The sequence below is a fragment of the Asparagus officinalis genome, chromosome 2 (assembly GCF_001876935.1).
Source record: "Asparagus officinalis chromosome 2, Aspof.V1, whole genome shotgun sequence".
Classification (NCBI taxonomy): domain Eukaryota; kingdom Viridiplantae; phylum Streptophyta; class Magnoliopsida; order Asparagales; family Asparagaceae; genus Asparagus; species Asparagus officinalis.
Window position 1 is genome coordinate 37,042,242 of NC_033795.1, and position 13,884 is coordinate 37,056,125.

Below are 13,884 nucleotides of genomic sequence, written 5' to 3' on the forward strand. Positions count from 1 at the left end.
CGGAATGTCTAGTGGTAAATTCCTTGGGTTCGTCATTACCACGAAGGTCATCCATGTTGATCCCGACAAGGTTAATGCGATAAATGAATTGCAACCCCCGAGAAACCTCAAGGAACTCAGGGGACTATAAGGAAGACTGGCTTACATTCGGAGATTCATTTCGAACCTGTCTGAGAAATGTTAACCATTCTCAATGCTAACAAAGAAGGGTGTATCTTTTATATGGGACAATGCCTGTTAGAAGGCATTTGAAGATATCAAGGCATATCTCTCAAATCCTCCTATTCTCGTAGCACCAAAGTCGGGTAAACCATTTTTGATTTACATCAAGGTGATGAACCACTCGTTAAGTGCTTTACTTGCACAAGACGGTGACAACGGTCGTGATCAGGCAATATATTACCTAAGTCAAACTTTGGTAGGTGCTGAATCTCGGTACCTGATGATTGAAAAAGAATGTCTCGCATTAGTGTTCGCCATATAAAATATGTGACACTACCTCATTGGGCAGAGGATTTACATCATCTTGAACATTAATCCAGTCCGGGTTTTCATAACGTAATCGGCCTCCATGAATTTATGGCTAGCAAAATGGGTCCTTCTCCTATCCTAATACGACTTGCATTTTAAGCAACAAAAGTCAGTTAAAGGACAGACAATTTGTGATCTTCGGGTGGCTAACCCTTACAACAGATACAGCCGAATTATATGAAGATTTACTCGATGAAACCCACAAAGTAACCACTACCTTACATCAACAGGTATGGCAATTGTAGTTCGACAGGGCTTCCAGAGCGACTAATATGGTAAGCGCTCCTGGTAAGTCTAGAATTTCTGTGGGAGTCAGAGTTGTCCTAGTTTCCCCAGAGAAGCATGTGATGCCTCGAGCCTACTCATTGATTGGGAAATGTTCCAACAATGTAGCCGAATACAACATGCTGCTTATGGGACTTAGTTTTGTCGAAGAGCTGGGTGTCGAATATCTCAAAGCTTTTGGTGATTCCCAACTAATAATCAACCAAATACGTGGAGAGTACAAAGTCAGAAACCAGAGCCTGTTTCCATACCACAAGGCGGACGTCGAGATGACATACTCTTTTGAAGGATTTTTCATTGAGTACATCCCGCGTATCCAAAATGTATATGCAGATGCACTGGTAACATTAGCAGTATCTCTGGCACAACCTCCCGAAATGGAACAATTGGTCATCATGAGAGCTCACCAGCTCTTCATACCAGAGTGCGCCTTGGATGCCAAAGAAGCACATGCAACTAGAATTAAACTCGAACCCCAAGACTAGCTTTTCCTATTATCGATTATGTCTTGCACATAATTTTATCAGAAGACATAAAAGAAAGAGACTCAGTCCGGCAAAGAGCACCGAGATTTTATTAAAATACGGCAACTCAGACAATGTATCGTTGCACATATGACAGTTTGTTACTCCAATAACCTTCAACCAAAGAGGCAGAGGAGGCTCTTAAGGAAGCGCATGACGGAATATGTGGTGCACATCATCCCGGTCCCAAGCTCTATGATGGTATCAGAAGAATTGGATATTATTAGCCAACCATGGTCAAGAACGTAGTTGACCATGCCCGGCGGTGTTATGCATGCCAAGTACATGCAAAATACATGCACCAACCCCCAGAGCACTTGCACTATTCATCCACTTCATGACCATTTGAGACATGGAGAATGGACATTGTTGGTCCTATCTTTCCACCATTGGTTAAAGGTGATCGCTTCATCCTGACGATTATTGACTATTTCTCCAAGTGGACTGAAGCTATTCTGCTCAGAGAAGTAAAGACAAACAACGTCATCTTGTTCATCAAACACCACATCATTTATCGATATGGTGTGCCGAAGCGAATCGTGCATGGCAATGGCCCTCAGTTTGTCAGTAACGCCTTCATCAAATTCTACAGGAAGTTCAGGATTAAAGATGTTTTATCAATGGCATACAACCCACTGCAAATAGATTAGCTGAAGCTTTCAACAAGACAATCATAAAGATTTTGTCGAAACTTGTGAGAACCAATAAACGAGACTGGGACGATAAACTTGGTCAAGCTCTCTGGGCCTATCGTACGATAGTCCACATGCCTATTGGTACAACCTCATATTTTTTAGTATACGGATGTGAAGCCGTCCTCCCATTAGAGATTCAGATTCCCTCCCTACGTATTGCTCTCGCTACGGGGATGACGACCGATCAAAAACATTAGAAACGCCTTGAAGAACTCGAGATGTTAGATGAAAAGTACTTAGAGGCCCAACAACAAATTCAATTTTATCAAGTCAAAATCTCTAGGGCTTTTGATAAAAAAGTCTGGCAGTGAAGTTTTAATGAAGGAGACTTGGTCCTTATCATTCGACGACCGATGATTCTCTATTCCAAGAAGAAGGAAAAATTCCAACCTAAATAGGAAGGACCGTTCGTGATAAAAACGGTTTACTCGAATGACGCATATCGTTTGGTCACCCAAAACGGTGACAAACTTATGATGCCAATAAATAGAAAGTTCCTGAAGATGTACTATCCCTAGTACGTTCGGGATAACCTATTTAATGGGAAGTTCCCGGAGAATGCTACACAGGGTATTCTTAAGGATAACCCAAAACCTATTGATTCTTAATCATGACATAAAAAATTAAAATAATTAAGAACCTCCCACTATGGCTATTTAATCATTTCGAAGATGATTAAAACCATTCCACTATGATTTTCAAAACATCTTTTCGTTGAGATGAGATTTAATGACTTTATCAAGTCAATCTTCCCTCACGAAGCTCCCTTTGTGACTCTGACATCCTTCGAGGATAAAGCACAGTTCATCTGCCTACATGCCAAACCATTTCTCGGTCATCAGCATTTTCATGATAATCAGGACTTTCTTTTGAAGCGAAAGATAACAAGAATCTTCTTTCCTTCGTCCATAATCCTTAGTTTATTTCAATCACCAGGATCTATTCTATCTACTCCCACTGTGTTTTGGAACCTTCTTTCATTGATATGAGATTTGATGGCCCCATTGGATCAATTTTTCCTCGTGAAACTCCCACAATGCAGTTATGGAGTACTTAATGATTCATGGTCCTTCACCATAAAATTCCTCACTGATCAAATCAATTAACAGTGAGTCTACAAAATTCTTTCAACTGAGTCCATCGAAATTCCCACCGTGTCTGTGTACTTAACACACTCATTGTTAAAGTCCTGACACAACACTTGAAATCTTAATCTGATGAACCATGGTGATCATCGAAACCCCCTTCGTGTCAAGATCTTCTCACTTAGCACCAAACCCCCCACTAAGTGAGCTGTATAAGTCAACATTCTCATTGTTATTTGTATTTTTACTCCCACTAATTCTTGGTCAAACCTTCCTATAGTTAGGACCAAAGGTAAAATCCCCTCTTGATTCTTTCAATGAACGAGAGACCCACTTTCAAAGCTAGATTTCCCTTTCGATAAACAAAAATCCTCCACCCAATTTGAACGATCAAACCTTCCCACGGTTTCGATCAAAGTTAGAATTCCATCTCGATAAACGAGAAAGTTTTTCTTCCGATCGGGTAATCAATCCTATAAAAGTTAGGGTTATTTAGATCTCTTTGATTCTCAGAGTGGAGATCCCACTCTTAGTTTTACCTTTCAGGAGTCTTGAGGTCGAGATCCCACTTTGACTTTCTTTCGCAGGAGATAAAATATAAAATTCTTCCTCTCAAGCATCATCTTGATAAATGAGAAATTTGTTTGTAGATCGGGTAACCAATCCTATAAAAGTTAGGGTTATCTAAATTATTTCGATTCTCAGAGCAAAAATTCCGTTCTAAGTTTCTTTTGCAGGAGATAGAATATAAAATTTTTCCTCTTCAGAGTTGGGTTCGTCTTTGCCCCAAGAAAACACACATCTTTCCACCAAAATCCATGCCTTTCAAGCATAGAGGACTTTATCTCGAACCCTAAATAGAGATAAGTCTACGCCTAACACGCAATACTGGTTAATATTTCATCATGAAAAAGACACCAAGATTCATGCCTGGGGGAATTTATTCTAATTCCTAATTAGAGATAAGTCTGCGCCAAATACGCGTTGCCGGGTGGTCCATTCCCGCAAAAATGATCAAGTCTACGTATTCAACATCGTAGCACCAAAATCCATACCTTTCATGCATGGGTGACTTTATCTTGATCCCTAAATAGAGATAAGTCTGTGCCTAACACACGTTACCGATTAGTCTTTCATCGTGAAAAAGACACAAGAATACATGTCTGGGGGACATTATCTCGATTCCTAATCAGAGATAATTCTACGCCTAACACGCGTTGCCGGGTGGTCCATTCCCGTGAAAATGACGAAGTCTATGTATTCAAAATCATAGAATCTAGTCTAAGAGAGTTTATTCTCTTAGCACAATATTACATGTGAAACGGGTTTTAACAATTCACACGCTGGCCCAGTTCAAACGGTAATCGGTAAGGGCACGCCAAATTCATTGATGGATGAGGGTTTGCCAAAAATCCTATGAACACCCCGCAAAGAATGGTTAAGTCTATGTATTTAAAATCATAGCACTAAGTCTAAAAGAATTCATTCGTTTAGCACAACATTATATGTGAAACGGGTTTAACAATTCACATGCTAGCCCGATTCAAATGATAATCCGTTGAGGGCTAAAGATTTACCAAAAATCCTATAAGTATTGTGATTATTTGTCCTAGATTGGATAAAAAAGTCATAACAAGAAGGAGAACGCGTTAAGTAAAAGACTTTGTTTCATTAATAAAGTCAAGTTAAATGAAGATACAAAAGTGGAAGCTATCAGTCCGAATACAATCCACGACAGAGTATCTGAAGTTCCAATGTAGAGAGCTCATTTGCATAACTCAGCTCGAGTTTAGCCTATAGCTCTGTGACGCCCCAGGGTTCACATAAGGCTGCAGTCTAAGGTAAAACCCAGATTGCCAAACCTGCCAAGCACCAAACACCATGCTACGACATGTTTCACCATCACAGTCACTATCTCTCTAGTGGAAACAACAAATAGGTGAATGTACAAAACAGGAAAATAATAGAATTAGTACAAAATCAGATATGCACATAAGAAGTATATCAACAAATGAGCCCAACTGAAATAGAATGAAAATATCTCTGAGTCTGAAATACATCTCAACACAATGAGTCAAATAAAATCTCACTAAGGCACGCAGCCTCTACAAAATGAATACAACTCTAAAATCTGAACAATGAACATAACTATATAATGGAGCTTCAACTGCTAAAACTATGCGACGACGACTATGCTAGAACTCTGTCATCCCGCGGCTCTCCGAAACTCTAATCTACCTAAAAGATACAATTTAAACAAAAAGAACAACAACAAGAGCGTCAGAGCGCTACAGCAAGATCACCTCCATCCGCCCCTAAGGGAAGGGCTGCTAGATGAAGTGGAGGCTCTATCTATTAAGTATAGTCTACCTATATTATTTTTCCCGTATCTAATGGAGTTAATATTTAGACACCTACAAGATGAGACATAGTACGCCGAGAAAAATAATCTAAACAAGGAAACCCTCATATATATACCATATGTCTCAAATTGTAGATCCCTAAATACCAATTCCAACTCTATGAATGAAAACAACACTCACAAGAAATACTCTAAGCCTAAACCATATAGGACCAATGTCACAATCTCGAACTACTTCTCAAGTAGTTGGCGCAATAATAAGAGAATATCATCTAACTCAAAAAAAATCACCATAGGCCATATCCTGTATGTCACAAATCAAGGAATGTGCCCTACTCCTGGGTAATCTAACATGGAAGTAACTACAACTGATGATACATATATGTGTGCATCTCCTTATGCTATAGCGATACTCTTGTAATATTCTTACTCAATTGCTCTGCGGCAATAGGTTTTGTCTCCTTATTCCGGATACATAAAATAACAATACTATTATAATACTCTTACTCAACCGTTTTGCGGCAAATAGGTTTTATTGCCCTATTCCGGATACATAAAATGATGATACTTTTGTAATACTCTTACTCAATCATCCTGCAGAAATAGGTTTTATCTCCCTATTCCGGATACATAAAATGATGATACTTTTGTAATACTATTACTCAATCATCCTGTGGAAATAGGTTTTATCTCCCTATTCCGAATATATAAATAACTATACTTCCTTTATGTGCTTACTAATTCAACTTGCGACAAAAGTATGTTAACACAACATAAACTAAGCATACGTGCACATATCTCGGTGTGCGTGTCCATAACTGATGTTTAATAACATCTCAGATGCTAAAAAACTCTTAACCATTGTAATATAACAGTACAAGATCAAGAAACTCTCTCGAAAATATCAAACAAGAGCGAAACTCAAGAAACTTTCACGTTATATATCAATTATTTCAAATCAGCACATTTGTGCAGAATATATCATTAGTCAATTGAGCATATCTTTCTCTAGACAAACTCTTTTTAAGAATAGTTTTTTTGTTTTGGAAACTAGTTTCACATAGCTATCATTTGGCACTAGTTTGGTTCAGTTTGGAGTTTATATGATATCTCTAATTTCTAGTTAAACGTTACATATGTGCAGCAGTTTTCTACAGAAAGTATCATCAGTAAACTGAGCATATCTTTCTCTAGGAAAACTATCTTTAGGAATGGTTTTCTGTTTTGAAATCTAGATTCACATATCTTTCAATTAGCATTAGTTTAGTTCAATTTGGATTTCATTTGTTATTTCAAATTCCTCGTTAAACAGTATATATATGCAACAGTTTTTGTGCAGAATAACAAGTATGATTATTTGCACAAGAAATTATATTTAAACCTTTAATCATGTTTAAAACATACTAAAACATATATAAAACATATAACAATACTTAAACTTTGATAATCACTTACTAAAATTATCTCGAACATAAATCAAACTCTTGTATTAATCTAATTAGGGTTTTTCAACCTAATTAACCAAATTCTTCAATCTAAAGCATGAACTTTTAATATATTAAACATAAGCATGATTGTCAAACTACTTAGAAAAGATATACATTTATTAAATTATATTTTTAACACTTAGATATCATAAACCTAGGGTTTTCTCATCTTTAATCAACATGTAAACTCAATTAAATGTCAAATTAGGGTTTATTCATGATTAGAACATGATTAACAAGTTAATCATGATAATGTTTGTATTATAAACAACAAGAAAAACATGTAGATCTAACATTTGTTTGATATCTAACAACAAAAATCTATTCTTTTTTCACATTAGATTAAGATCTAAGCATGTAAACACAATTTAAACTTCTAAACTAGTTATTTAACTATGGGGATGGGTTTGAATATAAGTAATCTTACCTTAATATCATGTGCAAGCCTCTGAAACAAATAGCAAGCAATCTATAAGCATAAACAACCCGTTCTCCCTCGTATCAGTGTTTTGCTTCACAAAGCTCCAAACTCATAAGAAAAAGATCTAGGATTTTTGAGAGGAGAGGGTGGATGTTAGGGTTCATATATATGATAAAAGAAACAAATTTTCTTGAAAAACATAGGTATTTATAGAGGCAAACCCGAAATAAACCTGTTCGACCCGAACCAGAAAACCTAGTCTGACTAGGAAAATAACTTTTGATATTTTAGCTGTAACTTTCTCATCCGACCTCATAATGAGGTGATCTAAAATTTATTAGATAGCTGTTAAAGAGATCTACAACTTTGGTATTTTATACTTTTGTAGCTTTTGACTGTATCGATATGAAAAATATAGAAAATCATAACTGGTCATTATTCCCAGATTTTCACTCTTTTGACCTTTGTGCATGTTTTGTGCATTTGCACTCATATTTTCATAAATATACATTGAATTAATCTCAAATTAATTCTTATCATACTCAAATATAAAAATATATTATTTTTTATTATATAACATATTTATCATTATTTATCATAAAATATTCAAATTTACGGGGTTTTACATTCTTCCCCCTTAAAAGAATTTCGTCCCCGAAATTCCGCAATCGTATCTAAGGAATTAATAATATGAGAATAGCACTAAGAGGGGATAATCCAGATAAAAAAACCGTCCCGTACACATCCCGTACCATTAATCCCTAGATATGAATCACTAGCAATATTTTTATGCTTAACAATCTAAAATACGAATACTCCCACTTGACCCCTAACTAAACAGAACTAGCACGTCGGGCAAAAAATCCAAACAAGGAACCCTCCATATATATCATGTATTCCGAATGATTAGGAGCTAAGTGTAAATACCCCCATTCAAGCGTTAAATATAAATATGACCATATAGAAAAAAAATCATAAATATCAATAAGCTATAACCAAAATAATTTACCCACTCGAACAGTTGCTGATAGTCGCGACACATATCCTCCTCATGCTCCCATGAAGCCTCCTCATCTCTTTTCTATCTCTATTGAACTTTAACTTAAGGTATTACTTCCCTTCTAAGCCTCTCGTCTCTCTAATAAAAATACAACCCGTGATCTCCATGGTAGTTAAATCAATCCGAAACTCAAATTCTAGTGTATCAATCACCCACTGCTGCTCCTCATCGCGCAATTACTTCTAAATTATCAAAACATGGAAAACATCGTGTCTACTCGACATTAATGCTAGAAGATCTAGCCCACACCAAACGGCTCCAAAATGTATAACTCTCATGAACGGGCCAATATATCTTGGGTAAACTTTCCCCGTCTACCGAGTCACTGAATTCATCGGCGGTATTTTTAGTAAGACATAGTCCCTAATCTAGAACTCCAACGGTCATCGTCTCTGGTCTGCGTAACTCTTCCGACGACTATGCACTACAAGAATGCATTCCCGAATCTTTGTTACCTTTTCTGTAGTTTGCCTCACAAGCTCCTGTCTAAGCAATAAACTTTCCTGTAATTCTGCCTAATGAATAAACAATCTATAATGCCTCCCGTACCATACCTCATACGGTGTCATATCAATAGTCTATGATAAATGATATTATAAGCAAACTCAATCAATGATATATGATCCTCCCAGCTATCCTATAAATCTATAATACATGTTTGCTATATGTTTTCCCACACTTGGTTTACTCTCTCCGTTTGTCCATCCGTCTGTGGGTGGACAACACTAGAATATCACAACTAGCTACTGAATAAATCCTAAAAACTCCTCTAGAAGTGTCTTTTCACATCTTTGTACATTTTCCTTGTGCCTGGATGCATTGTATATTTGTTACGATGTGCCTCAACTGTTGCGAAATAAGCCTTGTCCTTCGGGTCTACATCAAAACACCTCGTAGTCCTACTAATGACATGTCCACATAAACGACAAATTTGTATCACTGCTCAGAAAAGTCAAAATTGTTATTGTAGTCTATCTAGCCTTAATAGTCTCAAAGTCTCCCTAGTACCCAGTGCCCAAAGCAAACTATACACCTTTCTTCGTGAGTTGTGTAAGTGGTATCATAATCTTCAAAAAGTCCCGAATGAACTTTCTCTCATACCCTACCAAAACTCCGCATCTCCGTAATGGTTCTTAGTAGCTCCCAATCAAGTATAGCCTCAACAATGGCTGGATCCACTGTTATGCCCCCATACTGATGATGTGGCCAAAAAATTTGATCTCTTATAGCAAAAACTTGTATTTACTGAACTCAGCGTATCACTGATGCCTCTAATCTCGACTGTCCGCTATGCCCGCAATGCCATTAGAGGATGCTGCTCGTGTTCTGCCTCCAATCTCGAAAAGATAAGGATGTCGTCAATAAAACGACTACGAACTGGTCCTAACATGGACGGAAAACCCAATTCATAAAATCCATGAATACCGCGGGTGCATTGGTCAGCCCAAATGGTATTACAAGAAATCAAAAGACCCATACCGAGTCAGAAAATACGGTTTTGGAAATATCCATTTACCGCACTTGCAACTAGAAATAACTAGAACGAAGATCAATCTTTAAGAAATACTACGCTCCCCGCAGCTGGTGAAACAAGTCATAAATCATCGATAATAGATACCTGATCTAGATAGTGACTTGCTCAACTCACGATAATCGATACACAATCGCATGCTATAGTCCTTCTTCCCCACGAATAGGATCAGTACTCCCATGAAAATAACTCCTGACAATAAAACCCTGAGTTTACAACTCATTTAGCTGAGTCTGTAGCTCACTCATCTTAGCGGGTGCAATATGATATGATAGGGTGCTCAGAATATCGGTACGGTACCTGCTGCAACTCGATGCAGGGAAACAACCTCTCTCACTGGAGAAAACGTAGGTATGTCCTGAAAGACATCCTGATACTCTGAGATGATTCTGGTCTCGCTCAAAACTGCACCCCGATCCTGTATCATCATCTTCTCGACGTATGCCAGAAATAGCTCCGCATTCTGGTTACCCTGTGAGGTTGCTACTATCTATACAATCCTAACGAATGCTCACAAGTATACTATTTTAGCAAAATAGTAGATACTAATATTGTAGGATTGTAACCATTTTATACCAAAAATGACGTCAAAATCCGACATCCACAAAACGACCAGGTCAAAGATGAACTTGTTAGACCCTAGGGGGGGGGGTGATTAGGGTCTTATGCTAATCTAATCCGGTTTTATGCTAATTAAAACTAATACAAATATATTCTTACAAGATAGATATACATGTGTGCATAGTGAGTGTTTGATTTGGAAGTGTTAACACGGGACTTTGCACACAAGTCCATAAGCTTATCATGATTAACAATACATGTTTTAAGGGTTGAATCTAAAGATGATATGCAATCCTTAACATGATTCAACTCATCATTATGCATATAAGTATTGTTATTAGAAGTAGAGCATATATAATCATTTATAAAAGAAGCAGTATCATTTTTTATGTTCTCTACTTCTAATATGGCATCAATCTTAGCATGAGATAAGCTAGAAATGGATGATGATAATTTCTCATTTTCTAATTTTAACATATCATTATTTTCTTTAAGATCTACATTTTCTTGAGAAATGATATCAAAATTGGAAGCTAACTTCTCATGATCGGATTTCAAAATGACATGCTTGCTTTGTAGATCAATAAAATTTTTATGCAATATGTTGTAGGCATGCAATAGTTTTTCACTAGCACACGCAAGTTCATCACTAGATAAATCATTAAAGGATTCGAACTCGCAAACCTCACTAGGGCTATCGCCTAGTGCCCGTGTGCATGAAAATGAAGCTTCACATGAACTAGAAGCAAAATCCTCCAAAGCTTGTCGGATCGCCTCCAAATTCCCTTGATGTGCTTCTATAAGTTTCCACAATGTGTAAGCACTATCAAAAGAATCAAGTTTGTTAGAAAAGATAAATTGAACGCATTATGTAAAAATTTTAACAAAATCTTGTTCATTATAAACATACGATGATCATTTTTATTCCACTTGGATTTTTCCAAAGTGGGCACAATATAAACATCATCTATAATTTCCCAAAAATCGAAGTGTCTAGATTGAACAAAAAGTTTAAATCTAACACACCATTAGGCATAAGGGAAATTATCTAATCTAGGAGCAATATTGATGGCATAATCTAAATTAGATACACTATGCATATCCATAATATATATATGCAAGCAAGATACAAAAATTAAAAATTAGATTAGCACAAAAAGATAACATGGATCTTTAACTCAAGGCGATTAGACCTTAAATCAAAGAGCACCAAGCTCTGATACCAATTGTTAGACCCTAGAGGGGGGGGGGTTATTTGGATCTTATGCTAATCTAATCCGATTTTATGCCAATTAAAACTAATACAAATAAATTCTTGCAAGATAGATATACAAGAGTTATAAGCAAGAATAAACAATATGAATAAAGAGATATATCCTAGCAAAGAGGTAATATATGCAAGGATATATAAACTAATACAATGGTGAAATAAACATAAACAAGATAAGAGTGATAGTGTAAATAAACAATGCAAACACACAATATGATCACGGAGTTCGGACCTTCCGTCCTACGTCTCCGCTCCCAACTCTCGGGGAGAAATCCACTATCACAACCGGGTTTTCTACGCTCACCCGAATAATGTTTACACCTCTGATAATCACATTTTATTACTGTTTTATACCATCATTATCTATTTTATATGAATAAATATACCACTAATAATTGTTTTTATCTTTAATTGCAGGTTAATGAAGAATAAATCTCAAACTCCCATCTTTCAACAAAAACCCGTTGATTAAATGAAGAAATAAAGTAAAGAAGCCAATTGGAAAATCAATTTCCAAATTATCCAAAAGCCCAAGCTAAGAAGAAGAAGTAAAGCCCAAGAAATGCCAAAGCCCAAACCAAATAAATGAAGAAATCAAAGAATTGTCGAATAGTCCAAGCCCAAAGCCCACATAAAGAAAGAAGTTCGGACTGCAACCAGAGAAGAGCTGGCATCAATGCCGGCATCGATGGGGGCATCGATGCCAGCATCGATGCCCGTATCGATGCCAGCATCGATACCCCTATCGATGCTAGCATCGATACGGCGTACAGTTAGTTACGAATTGTAGGCATATAAAATTGCTTATAGGTCCCTTAGCTCAGCTCGGCACGAACCGACAAACCAACGAGGCGACGAGATCGACGAATCGCACGGAAGCGATGGAATGAATCCACCCGCGTGCAGAATCAAGCTAATGAGTTGAGGAATCAACGAGTCGTCCAACCGAAAGCGGACTCGACCGAATTACGATCGAATCAAGATCAGTTTCGGACTCAGACTCAGAAGTGGATTTACTGCCTAATCAGGATACAGACTTACTGCCAAATCTGGAATCAAGTCAACGAGTCGTTTCCAGGTCAATCAACCACACAACAGAAACACAACCGAAACACGGACAAACGAGACAACGGAAAACGACTCGAAAAAGTCGGAAAACACCGCCCGCGGGGGCTCGGCCAATGGTCTTAGATCTCGAGATCTGAGCGATTATTCCCTTGGTGGATTAATCCCTCCCGGCTATTATTCCCTTCGTGGAATAATACCCGCATACTCGTGTAGATCCGACCGGATCTAGATCGCGCGGTGGTCCACGGATTAACCCCGGCGCAGGCAAAGAACCCACCAAAGCGAGCGACCGCAAAACAGGAGCTCGTGATTTGTTCACAGAGGAGAGTTGTAATTTTTCTTTATTTTCTTTGATTTAGTTGTAACCGGATCTATAAAAGACCGGATCTTTGTAACCCAAGATGACAATCATATCAATGAAAAAGAAAACAGTTTTCCACGCGAACAATCTGGCGACCACAGTGGGAGCCGACGATCTCGCCAACGAGATCGATGCGTCGCAGCCGCGGATTGCAATCCCGGTCGTGGAGGAGGTCGAGTACGAGTTCGACCAAGCCAAGTTCGAGGAGTACGTGTCCTCGTCCGGCTCTATCTCCCCCCGCAAGTCCAAGAAGTTCTCCTCCGGGAGAAAAGCTCGTTGGTTTGAAGCTGCTCGGGAAGCCCACGAAGCTCTCAACCCAACTGACGCCGAAGTTGCGTCAAATGAAGTTCCACCGACCTCCAATCAGGTCAACCCAACTCCCGCCAACGCCTCTACTGTTCAGGGCGTTGTGACTCTCTCAAAGAGAGCCCGCCAGAGGCGTCGTCAACGCCTTGCGCGGCAATTCGCTAAGGCGATGGAGTCTACGGACGGATTCCGCTACCACGCGGAGTTGAAGAACAGAAGAGGCAAACAGCCTCAACCACCAATGAATGGCGACTCTTCCAAGCCGCCAAAGAAAGAATGGGTCCGCGTCAAACGGAACCGTTCGACACTCGAGGAGCGCATTCGCAAGCGCCGCGCG

General features: G+C 38.3%; 1 protein-coding gene across 1 annotated transcript in view; it reads left to right on the forward strand.

Annotated features, from left to right (window-relative positions):
- The window catches only part of LOC109831068 (uncharacterized protein Mb2253c-like), a 36,666-nt gene continuing 23,585 nt past the window's right edge, over nucleotides 804-13,884 (forward strand). The window contains exon 1 of the mRNA XM_020398405.1: nucleotides 804-1,157. Within this exon, the coding sequence (XP_020253994.1) occupies nucleotides 804-1,157 (354 nt within the window). The remainder of the gene's footprint in view (nucleotides 1,158-13,884) is intronic.